At 44.1% G+C, this 12,367-nt stretch overlaps 1 protein-coding gene across 2 annotated transcripts in view; it reads left to right on the plus strand.

Annotated features, from left to right (window-relative positions):
- LOC138251872 (long-chain-fatty-acid--CoA ligase ACSBG2-like) overlaps positions 1–12,367 on the plus strand; it is a 327,149-nt gene that overhangs the window by 173,153 nt on the left and 141,629 nt on the right. The window contains exon 7 of one of the 2 annotated variants that reach the window (XM_069205686.1): positions 9,556–9,720. The exons of the other annotated variant lie outside the window; for it this stretch is intronic. Coding sequence (XP_069061787.1) covers positions 9,556–9,720 — 165 coding nt within the window. The remainder of the gene's footprint in view (positions 1–9,555; positions 9,721–12,367) is intronic. 2 annotated transcript variants of the gene reach the window in all.

Below are 12,367 nucleotides of genomic sequence, written 5' to 3' on the forward strand. Positions count from 1 at the left end.
TGGCTGGAATTGCTGGCAATCTCATTGCACTGCCCATGAGGATCTCATGGGGCGACAGCCCTGTCTTTTTGTCAGGTAAGTTTCGCATTGACATCAGCACCAAAGGTAATGCGTCTGGCCATTTCAAATTGGTAGCGGCACACATATTGGCAATTCTTGATTTCAATATACCATTCATTTGTTCCACGAGTCCTGATGCTTCTGGGCAATAACTTCAATGCAACTTCTGCTCAATGTTTAGTGCTGCACATAAGAGTTTAATCACCTCGTTATTGAAGTGAGTTCCCCTATTTGATTCTACAGAGATCAGAAATCCGAACCGTGGTTTTAACTCTCTGAGCAACAGCTTTGCTACTGTGAGACTGTCATTTCTTTGTGTGGGGTATACTTCTATCCAATGACTAAAGACACACACAATCACCAACATGTACTTCAGACCACCACATGCAGGCATCTCAATGAAATCCAATTGCATTCTGCTGAATGGACCTCCTGCTCTTCCAATGTGGCTCAAATTCACCACTGTCCCTTTTCCCACATTTAACTGCTGACAAATTACACATCAATGACATACTGCTTCTGCAGCTTGTATGAATTTAGGATTGAACCAATCAACCTTGAACAACCTGACCATGGCATCCCTTCCAATATGTGCTTGCCCATGGCGATAGTGAGCCATCTGGCACAATAAACTATCGGGCAACACCATCTGACCCTCTTCAGAAATCCAAATTTCATCAGGTCTTTGGACACACCTCAACTTAATCCGTAGCTGCTTCTCCTCCTTATCTGCATTTTCCTGTAATGTTTTCATCTCTTCCAGAGTATCAATCATTTTAAGGCAAAACTTGTGCAATTATTCTCTTCCTCAGGCATCAATTCTCACTGATCTTTAAACAATATACAGTTCAATGCGCAAAACCTTGCGACTTGATCTGCATATCCATTTCCCAATGAAATGTAATCCTGCGTCTTTTGGTGTGCACTGCATTTTACCACTGCAATTTCTTCAGGTAACTGTATTGCGTACAACAACTCTTTTATTCTGTCGCCATTTCTCACTGGTGTTCCAGTAGAGGTCAGGAAACCTCTTTGCGACCACAGCTGACCAAAATCATGTACAATTCCAAATCCGTATTGACTGTATAGATTGTGACTCTTAGTCTGGCAGAAACATAGCAGGCTCTAGTAAGAGCTACCAATTCTGCCACTTGTGCAGAATATACACCTTGAAGCCAGGAAGCTTCTAACATGCCTGTAATTGTGCATACTGCATATCCTGCTCTCAGTGTCCCTGTTCCATCTCTGAGGCACGAACCATCAACAAAGACAATTTGGTCATTTTCTTCCAAACACGTATCTCTAATATCAGGTCTTGGATTTGTACACAGCTCAGTTACCTCAAGACAATTATGCTCAATTTCTTCTTCTTTTTCAATTTCAACAGTATCACTTGGAAGCAATGTCGCTGGATTCAACACTGTACATCTTTTCAATGTTACATTTGGAGCACCCAGTATGCTCGTCTCATACCTTGTCAGTCTTGCACCCGTCAAGTATTGCGTTTTCGTCCTTGTCAGTAAACTTTCAACAGAGTGTGGTACCATTACTGTCAAAGGGTATCCCATGACCTTCATCTAGGGTAATGGTATCTGTGACATCTTTGTGTGTCAGCTGCTGCAATGGTTTGGCAATCTATGCAAAATTCGGAATCCACTGTCTACAGTACCCCACCATTCCCAGAAACATTCCGATATCTCTCTGCAAAGTTGGAGGACTTCTCTCCAATATCATGGTAATTCTTTCTCTGGAGATTCTACTTAACCATTTTTCAATCTGATGTCCCAGGTATTTTACTGATTTCTGACAATACTACAATTTTACAGGTGACACCTTATGTCCAAAATTTCCCAAATGGTTCAACGGGGCAATCGAGCCGTACTTACACCCGTCCCTTGTTCTGGATGCGATCAGCTAATCATCAATATATTGCACTAGAGTCGATTAGTATGGCAATTCTAATTACTCCAGATTCTTTTTCAAGATCTGATTAAACAGTGACGGTGACTCCGTATACCCTTGTGGAAAGCTGTGGACTCTGTCTAGAAATTTGAAACTAAAAAGAAACTGACTATCCTCATGAAGAGGCACAGAAAAGAAAGCTTGTGACAAGTCAACCACTGTGAACCACTCTGCATCGCAAGGAATCTGAAACAGAATCACTGCTGGATTTGGCACCACTGGACAACACCTGACCACCATGTCATTCACTTTCCGCAAATCCTGCACAATGCGCACTTTCCCACATGGATTCTTTAAGCCTATTATTCGTGACTTACATGGACTGCTTAACACTTCCTTCAAAACTCCTTGCTTTAGAAAATCTCCAATTATTTGTGCCACCTTCATCAAAACATCTTGTGGCATGTTATACTGTGGAAGTTGCAGAAATACTGCATTCGGCGTCAAAGTGATCTTAAATGGTTCCCCTCCTTTAATCAAACCCACTTCCTTACCTGTCAGGTCCCAGACATTTTCCTTCACTGTTCCCTGTAAATCCGCATGCACTTCTCTCACAGTAATCATTGGGAAAAACTCAATCAATGGGTATTCTTCAGTAGCATTGTTGATCACCGTTTCAGTCACCTGTTCTTCTTCATCATCACTATTAGTTTGTACTTCGATTCCAGTGTCTGAACAGTTAATGGGACCCTTTGTCTTACACAGTAAGTCTCTTCCCAGTAGAGACACTGGGCTCAAGTCACACACTACAAACCTATGTAGTCTCTGGCAATTACCAATCTCAACCTGCACTGGATCTGTGATTGGATTTGTCAACTGTCTATTCTCCACTCCCACAACTTGAACTGTTCTACCTGAAAGAGGTAAATTCGGGACTTCCACACTTCTTACTGTAGAGCTTGAAGCTCCGGTGTCCACCAAAAATGAGACCTTGTAACCCATCACCTTTCCCTTCACAAAAGGTCCTCTCTAATCTACTTCTAGGGATGCCGCAAGCATACATGGTCCTTCATCAGAACTGTCACTCATCCATTCTTTGTTTATGTCATCCTCACTGTAAAATGGAAATTGGTGTACTGTGTCATTACTTCTGTCCTGTCTCTGACCTGTGACCTGCTGAGTCAGTATCACATGTTGCTGCTCCATCGGGGCTTGAGGTATCTGCATTCGCTGTCTAGGTACCATGGGAACCTGCTGCTGTATTGGTTGCAACTGTGTTACATGTGCACTTGCACTTGCACTTGCTGCATGGGTTGCAAATTCTGAACTCGATTCTGAACATTAGGAAGAAATCCTTTCATTCTTGGGACTTTCACAGTTTGAAATGTACATCACCACCTTGCTCAACGGCACATCCTGCGCCATCAACGGACACTCCCGCTTCCAGTGTCCCACGTTTCCGCACAAATGACACAGCAACATCTTTTTCATCCCCTGCACGTCATTCTGTACCACCACAGTACCCAAATCCGGACCACGCATCATGTCCATTCCACGACCTCTACCTCGCATTTGAGGCTGGAACATGATAGTTCTCTGCTGCGGCGGCATAGGTGGTACTAAGGCTCCTTGCACTCCTGTTTGAGCTGCATTTATTTGCATCACCATTGCTTTCTCTTTCAGCTTTTTCTGCTTCAGTTCAATCTAATCACTACAGTATTTTGCATACTGCAATACCTCATCAATAGACTTTGTCTGCCAGAAAATCAAATGACTCTTAATCATCTGACCTACGTCTGGTCTCAAACCTTCAACAAACCTGAACACAAAATGCAACATGTCTTTCGGCTCAATTGCTTCCTTACCATTGTACTCCTTGAACGCCTTCAACAGTCTTTCATAGTAGGTATGTATTGACTCTTTAGACTCTTGTACTGTTTTGTCAATTCTCTGCCAGTCAATATTTTTAGGAGAAATTCTTGTCTTCAGGAACTCAATCACCTTATAGTAATGTTTCATCACCTCAGGTGAAGGTGCACCCCTTACTCTATCCCTTTCCGGTTCACTTGTTGGCCAATCCACTGCTCTCTTACATTCGACCCACAAATCAGCTGGAACCACTATCTCCAACAATGTGTTTAAGTCTTCCCACAAACATTTAAAAAGTTTCACAAATCTATCTTTCTGCTGATACCACTCAACCAGTTTCTCTCTCAGTTTTGGGTAATAATTTGTGAATGACAGTATATCACTCCTGTGCCACGGGACAAGGACATACTGCCCTCCTGGAATTTCTCTCATTGGAAGCATCTTCACTGATTCCTTTTCTTTCTGAACATCTTCAGACCCATCTTGTGAATCTCGTTTTCGCTTATCCTTCTTCTTTGCCCATCTACTATCCCACTTCTCTAATGCTCCCCAGATCTGAGCACTCTGCAGCAATTTTTTCAAGTGAGCCTTCATTCCTGCTGATCTCATGTGTTCAAAATCCTTCACCTCAAAATCTAACCTCTACCTGCGTTTCAAATGCTTTGTTTTCTCAATCTCAATATCATGTTTCTCTGCCAGCTCTGCCAATTTCTGATGTATTTTACTCACTTCTCTTTTAATTCTGGGGCACAAATACCTCAGCTCTCCTTCTGTGTAAGATTCTAACCTGTTCACTCCCATCGTTCCCTCAACTAGCTCTGTTGCTTCTGTAATTAACCTCACACGATTTATCTGCTCCTCACACTTGGATGAATTTTGAGGTGTATTTAGACTGTCTAACCATTCACTCAATTGCTGTGCTGATAATCCCTGTAATGAGGTGTTACTTGCATTTGGCACTGGTACCTGCTGCATCGCTGCACCTGGAGTTTGTGGTGTCAAAAGTTTCAAAATTTGACTCGCATTCAGGCCATTTATTGCATCTGGAAGTGCTACAAGTGGACTAAGATCTATCAACGGTCTAGATCCATTAAAAGTCTGACCCACAGACGACATCATCTGCTCAGGATCACCCACTCCCCTCCTCACAAGACTCTGTGACATTTCAGTCTGATTTCCTACACTCGCTTTCTTTTGCACAAATAAAGGCACTGCTGGACCAACAGTAATCAGTAGTGATATTGCATCTGCTCTGACACTTGCACTTTGTGGAAAAGTTACCCCCATCGCCTGGTTCATGACTGGTGTAACGTCTGACTGTGTTCCTGTTATCGGTGTAAACTTCGGAAAACCCTGTGGCTGTGACGAAGGCTATAACATTGGAGTTAGCGCTGTCTGAACTATCATTGACCTCGGGGGCACTTGCTCCGATGGCACCCCTAAGTTCGAAATCGTCTCAAGGATTGGCACATCTGAGTAAATTCTTTATATCGATGGTGGATGCATCTGCGCTTGGACCACAATAGTAGTCCCTACATTAGGTTACTCTGTACTACCCCTGGCATTTGTCCACTATCTGTCTGCACTGGTCCGTCTGTTCCCAATACTTGTGCTGGAGCAGTTGTAGCGGCACCAGTACTTGGACTCCCTGAATAAGTCCCAAAGGGTGGAGGTCGATCTCTCAGCAACTGTGTAATAAGGTCCTCAACATCAGAATCCTCATTGTCTACATAAGACTTTTCTTTTTCTTTGTCTGTGCACTTTCACTCTCTTTAGAATTATCTTCTTTCTCTGTCTCATCTTCCTCTGTGACTGCAGGAAACAACTTAATTTCCTGTAACGTCTCTGTTCTCCACCTTTTCTGTTCCCAATCCCACCTAGTTTCAGCTAAGGATTTCTCCACTCTCTTCATTCTCCTCTTGAATTTCATCTCTTGTTGTTGTCTGGCCACCAGCTCCCAAACCGCTAAAGCCTCAAACTGTGCTGGTCTCGGTAATGGCTTCATCTCATATAATGCCATTCGCAATTCATCCAAAATCCTCAAATTAAATGTTCCATGCTCTGGAAACGCTAAAGCCCCTAGCTTCTTTGTTAGCGTACACCATTGCTTTAACCAAAGACACGGTGCAACACCTCACTCCTCCATCACAATATAAGCCAGAGAATTTTCCGGTGGGGTTGTCTCACCTACTGACGCCTTAATGTAAGAATCACCCTTCATAGCACTTCTGAATGCCTTACAATACGTAATTTTCTCTATTGTATTTATTTCAATTCAATAATGAAATGACCGTTACTCCCAAGATTCCCTTCACCCGCTTACTCAACCACTTGCCTCTTTACTGACGGCTCCCAATCCGCTCGCGACTCTTCTCACCAACCAACCTACCCAGCGCGGCACACTCTGACGTCACACTCACACACTGCAGCTGACAAAGTCCTGCGGCTTGTCTTCCTAAACTTCAATTCATACAGCTAATACAAATTATTGTGAGCACTTTAACCAAAAAAACAATAACTAAAACAAACCTGCTGGTTTACTACAGGAAGGGACACAATCGCTTCAGAGACCTCACAGATTTTCACTAATGGCCCTTTCCCTCATGTAGCTATTCCTCTTTCTCGGTCCCCCACATTTGCAAGCAAAATTTGACCCGCAAATTTCACTCTCAACTGGTCAATAGGTCTGTCCAGGTGCACATAGGACTCGCCAAATCTCAGTTGAAAAATTTCTGTTACTCTTTTAACTCACACCGACTTGTTGACCATGCCCGATCAACCTACTAAACCAGACAGATTACAACATATAACCAAATGTCTCCTACACTTGTCAATATACTCCGGAGTCTGTGATTTGTTGAAATGTGAGTGAACATCACTACAAGGAAGGTCAATGGAGATAAACTGCTTTAGTTAATCTGTTACATGTTTCTGTCCTTGTACAGTGGCTGGTTGAGAGTACAGCTACCTTGTGAAGGATTGCCCTGCGTTGCCAAAACTCAACAGGGTGATGAGTGCCTTGTGAATGGGATGGGAATGCAGATACATGGTGGAATCTCATTTGAGTTCTGAATCAAGTGAGGGTCAAAGTGCTGATAAGAGTTTTGCATAACAGTGTTAGAGAGATGCAAAGGTTGTAGAGTAACACAAGGCTGCTTAAATACTTGTTTGACTGCAAGGGACTCATTTACCTCTGATGTTCTGGGTCCATATACTGCGGCTCTCCAAATTGGGCCAAGCACACCCCTTTCCACTCTTAACTCTAAGTGGTAACATTGGGCGAGCGAAAACAGGCTTCTCAGCGAGGTAGTATTTGGGTACTCAAGTTCAGAGCTTCATAATCAATCAACAATGCAATAATAGAATGTCCAGCCCAGTGCTTATCTTTATGGGAAATAAAGTATTTTATTACATACTGGAAAGAAACACTACAGACTACTAATCACAGAAATTCATTTGGTGCCTCTGGGTACTATTTTAGTCAGCACTGTGCCATCTCAGGCTCCCCTTACTGCTCCCCCATCCGAGCTCTCTCCCCAGTTGTGGGGGGTACCCCTCTCTATGGGGAATACCTCATATAGTTCATTGCAGACCTATCTCAAAAACATATAAGCACTCAGCATCAGTTTGCACTTTTACCACTTCTCAAGTGGATTCAGTCCTCCAGGTTGGCCTTGCCTGCCCTAACCCTTGAGCATGCCGCCACACTTTGAGTGTCCGTAAGCTTGCTGGCTGGCTTTCCATCCTTAGCCACTGGGACCGTCCACAGTAGTGCACTCTCTGGATATCTTTGGCAGCAGGATATGGCAGTTATGGTGAAGCGTGGACCCCGTCAAACTGATAGTAAGTGTCTCATGTATCAAGGCTCGGCACTGGGCACATGCCTGGGCTGGCAGGTCCTCAAAATAGCCCTGATTGACCTTGGGGACACATTAGTAGATGCAGCCTCCTGAGGATGGTCATGACTTCAGTTGCTTTAGCCCCACATGGTCTGGTTCCACCATCAGCAGTTGAAGCCTCCGAACTGGGTGGTCTCACCAATGCAAGTACAGCCAATCCCAACATACAGTCATAGCCCAATTAGGCCTCTGCAGTTGCAGTCGCAAATTAGCTTTTTCTACCAAGAATCAACATGGAGAGACTGAAGGCCTGCCTTCAGATGCTTGGATCCAAAAGATTGTTCTCCAGCAGTCCTCTGTTCTTGGTGGCTCCCAGACACCAGGGAGGATCTGCACATAATTTTTTCCTGGAAGGTCTTTCTTTCTGCAGGGTGGGCAGGCTCCTGCTATCTTTCAGTGGGCAGGTAGGATTCTAGGTGCTTCAGTACAGGTATATAGCTCATGCAACAAGAGATCCACACCTCAATTGATGTCCCCTCTCCTTTGTGAGTCTGGCTGTGAGGCAGACACCTGCCTTGGTTGCAGTCCTATAAGTACTCTACAAAGCACTCCTTTCCTGGCCACAGAGGACCTAGAACTGGAAGAACAAGTGGGTAGTGAGCTCCCACCTTTATACACAAATGCCAGACAGGAGATGGGTATCTGCTGTTTGAAACTGTAGAACTGTAGAACTGGTTTACAGTAGATCTTCATAGGAGTCCTTCCTACGCTGTGTTCCAGAGACAGCCTTTGTGTTCAGTGGTGTGTCTCTGAGCAAGGTAGCCCACAACCTGGAGCACTCACAACAGCAGCACAAAGATGTGTGAGGTTTTTGCACCTCACTGTTGACAGCCCTTAAGAATGAGAAATGAGGGAAAGACAAAAGAGCAGGCCTCGCCTAATGGTTTACTCATTGTGCACAAATGTTCTACTCCTCACCCTCAGCATCCACCAAACGGCAGTGTACAGGAAGGCTAATCAGTAGCTCCTTGCTAAGCAAAACACTTCACTGAATATCTACATGAGCTCTGACTCCACACCCTTCAACTCAGCGTCTAGGTCTCCTCCCTCCAGCTCTGGGTATGTGTGTCATACACATCCACTCTCTGGGAGCACAACTCTCACCTCCATCTTCTGCAAAGCCAGAGCAGAGTATCCAAAATGGATCCCACTACCCTAGTACACTCATACACCATGCATGTACCACTAAGACTGCATACATAAACATGCATAAAACACACACAGCATGTTAGTGCAAGGGACTGGGTAAGCACAGAGAAGTGGGGCTTTGCATGTGTGGGCCACTGGGTCTCCACTCCAGTGACACACATAAAAAGGTCTGGTTATGGATTCTCATAACACTGTACACTGCTGCCACCGCTTTATAGGCTCAACCCAAGACAGGGCAGAAGTCCATTGTCACCCAAGGAGGGCTTGCATGGTGTGCAGGGACAGGCCTAAAGTAGCGTGGCATCAGGGTCAAAAATCCAAAGTTGTGATACCAGGTACAATCAGTGGATCACTGATGGCAGGGGGAGGCACCTCTACACCATACAGAGCACAATCCTGTCCAAACATGGATTATGTCTACCTCTTGCTAATTATATTCCTTTCCTTTCTTCCAGTTATGTTTTCTGTGTCTTTGTCTCCTTTCTGTTTGGTTCTATGAGTTCAGGGTGTAATAGCAACAGAGAGAAAGAGAAGAGGGAGAGGTAGAGAGATAACAGAGACATGGAGAAGGAGATCTTCACCATTCCAAGCAACTGCTTCCAGCTGAATGATACTTTTGATCCTACACCACCTTTAGCTACTCAGTTTGTCACTCTCACTTTCTTTGCACCTGTAGATCACATGGTTGTCGAAAATGTTTAGCAGATATTCTGGCTTGCGAGAAAGGGAGATCCACGTCAGTTACTTGCCACTGAGCCATTTGGCTGCACAATTCTTCGACATCTGGCTACCTATGTACCTTGGAGGGACCATCTACTTTGCAAACAAGGATGCTTTGAAGGTACCTGTCCTATTATCTATTTGTGGGAGTGAACAGAAATGTATTGTGTCCTGTACATCTGTCTGTTCTCCTGTGTATTGTCATAAACCTGGCCATGCAACAACGAACAAAAGCTCACGTCCTACAAGTTGGTAGATCAAACCTCTGGAAATGAAATGGGAAACAGACCTTGAAACTATCAAACCCAAAATTTCTAATGATTACAAACCACTGCAGCCAAACTGATTGTGTGTTAGAGTCCTATCATGTCGCAAATATTCACACACCGGGTTCTGCCACAGGCATGTTGTGGTAGTGGTATAAAGTATCAGACGTTGTAACGTTTTCAACGTTTTAATAACACAACAAACAAGAACACAGTGACCTGTAGACAGCTTGACATCATTAACTCTCAGGATGCTCTACAAGTCTGATTCTCTAGCACTTACCCCAAGTCTTGGATATCATACACTGAAAGCTCCACTCTGGAGGCTCCTAGGGTGGGCAAAGAGAGGAACACAATCACAGGCAGCTGTTTCTGTGTGTACTTTGCACTGTAGCTCAAAACTTTGTTTGCAAAATAGCTTAAAGCGCATTTTAAGGAATGCCCTCCCAGCCTTTGTAGAGGATACAGAGGATACAGGCTCAGTCCATAAACCTAGGCCCCAATCTCACGGGGGACAGCTAATTCAATATTCATCTCCCTTCCCAGTGCAGTCTACACCCTTATTTCTAGCAGTGAGGAAACAATTTACTGCCTAAACAATGATCTGCACTATCATGAAAGCATGTCTCCAGCATGGAGTTGCAGCCTTTGAGGAACCTCCAACTGCCCACCACTTTACATATCTTTCTTGCCATCGCCCTTCTTAGGGACAGATTGACAAGGCTCTAGCGCCACCGTAGTGTCACTTTTAGTGATGCTCCATTGGTGCTATTTACTGCCCCATATTTACAAGGAGGCGTTAGGCCACTTTTTTTGGCTTAACGCCTCCTTGTAAATATGGGCCCCTTTTTCTGCACCAGAGGGGTGTGCAATGGTTGTATCTGTGGGCGTTCCACCACAACACCAATTGCTTTTGACACTGCCTCAGATTTCCAAGAAGGCATAAATATGGGGCTGCGCCAAAAACTAATGTAACCCCAGGGGTGGCGTTAGCCTGGCGCAAAGAGGAGGTATACTTTTATTACACTTTGTTTTTGCTTTTTCTATATGTGATGCATATTGCAGCACACATAGAAAGAGCAAAATGCCATGAATGATTGTTTATGTGCAGGAAGGTTTGGTGCCTACACACCATTGTAGATTGTTTATATGCAGGAAGGGACACCTTCCTGCACATAAGCAATCAATCCTCTGAATGCAGACACCCTTGCACTATGGTGCAAGGATGCCTGCGTTGATGCTGGCAGATACATTTAGCTCAGGCGCAGGGGGAAACACAGGGGTTCGCCATATTTTTGTGATCATGGCACATTCCTGTGTTGCACCGCTGCAAAATGGTAGCAGCACCGCCCGCGCCACTTTTTTGAAAATCTGGGCCTTGGTTCTGCTAATATGGCACCCAGGCCCATCTCTCATTCGTGGGCCCTTTAGTGGGTATCTCTTGCCTCCATCACATACACAGAAACTCACGTCTTTCCTTCAGACAGGAACAGCTTCAGGGGATGTGTAGCCCTGGGGTCTGAGGCTTTTCACATCCCATTTCACTTCGGATATAAGATGATTTATGACAAATATCCATATCTCCCATGCCATTTATTTTATGCTGTCTATGTTTTAGGATCACCACTACCCTATGCGCTTTTTCATTTCCTTATCAATGCCTTGGGCCCTCTATGCCATTGTTCATTTGTATAGCTGATGCACTTGCTTTCATTATTGTGTAATAATGTGCATTACATCTATTGTGTGTGTAGCACGGTTTTACTTCACATATTAATTGAACTGTACATAGGAACTGTAGCCTTTAAGACTCAAGCGTAGGCTAATTCGAAGGGTGTTTTTCTCTCATGATACTATGACCACAAGCATTATTTTTCTTAAACAGTTTAGAAAGTATGTAATAATGTACACAGCCATCTCCCTCACAGAAATCAGGATTACAAAACATTCCAGACAGCAGAGCACCATGGCTCCAGGCTTTGGTGTAACAAGGTCATCTGTGCCAAGCACCTCATGACATTTGTACCTGCAGAGCCATAACTTAGCCTCATTCTATGCCTACAAAGGGGAGTAACCTATGAAGTAGGGTTAGGAAGGGAACTGACTCACTTAAAAAAAATGTGAACTCTGATTATAGCGAAATCTTTGATGCTTAAACGTTAGGCCTGCAGGGATCCTTAAAAATGCACCATGTAAAATGGTGTCTAATCTTAATGTTTATATTTTGTGCTTTTAAATTAGAGGGCAATGTTTCTGATTTCTGCAAATAGACTCTTTCATTTGTTTTTGCAGCAGTGGGATGCAGTGCTCAGTCACATGGAGTCCACAATGGATACACACACCAGTAAGATTGACTCCATCCTCCATGCCATCCAAGAGGCCAAGATGTCCCTTGAGGCAGAAACAAACTTGGTGGCATTGGATGTTAAACTGTCGAGGGCAGACCACAGACAGCTGGCAGACAGAGTGGACAGCAACAAGTTGACACTCACCAAATTGTGC

The sequence above is a fragment of the Pleurodeles waltl genome, chromosome 1_2 (assembly GCF_031143425.1).
Source record: "Pleurodeles waltl isolate 20211129_DDA chromosome 1_2, aPleWal1.hap1.20221129, whole genome shotgun sequence".
NCBI lineage: Eukaryota > Metazoa > Chordata > Amphibia > Caudata > Salamandridae > Pleurodeles > Pleurodeles waltl.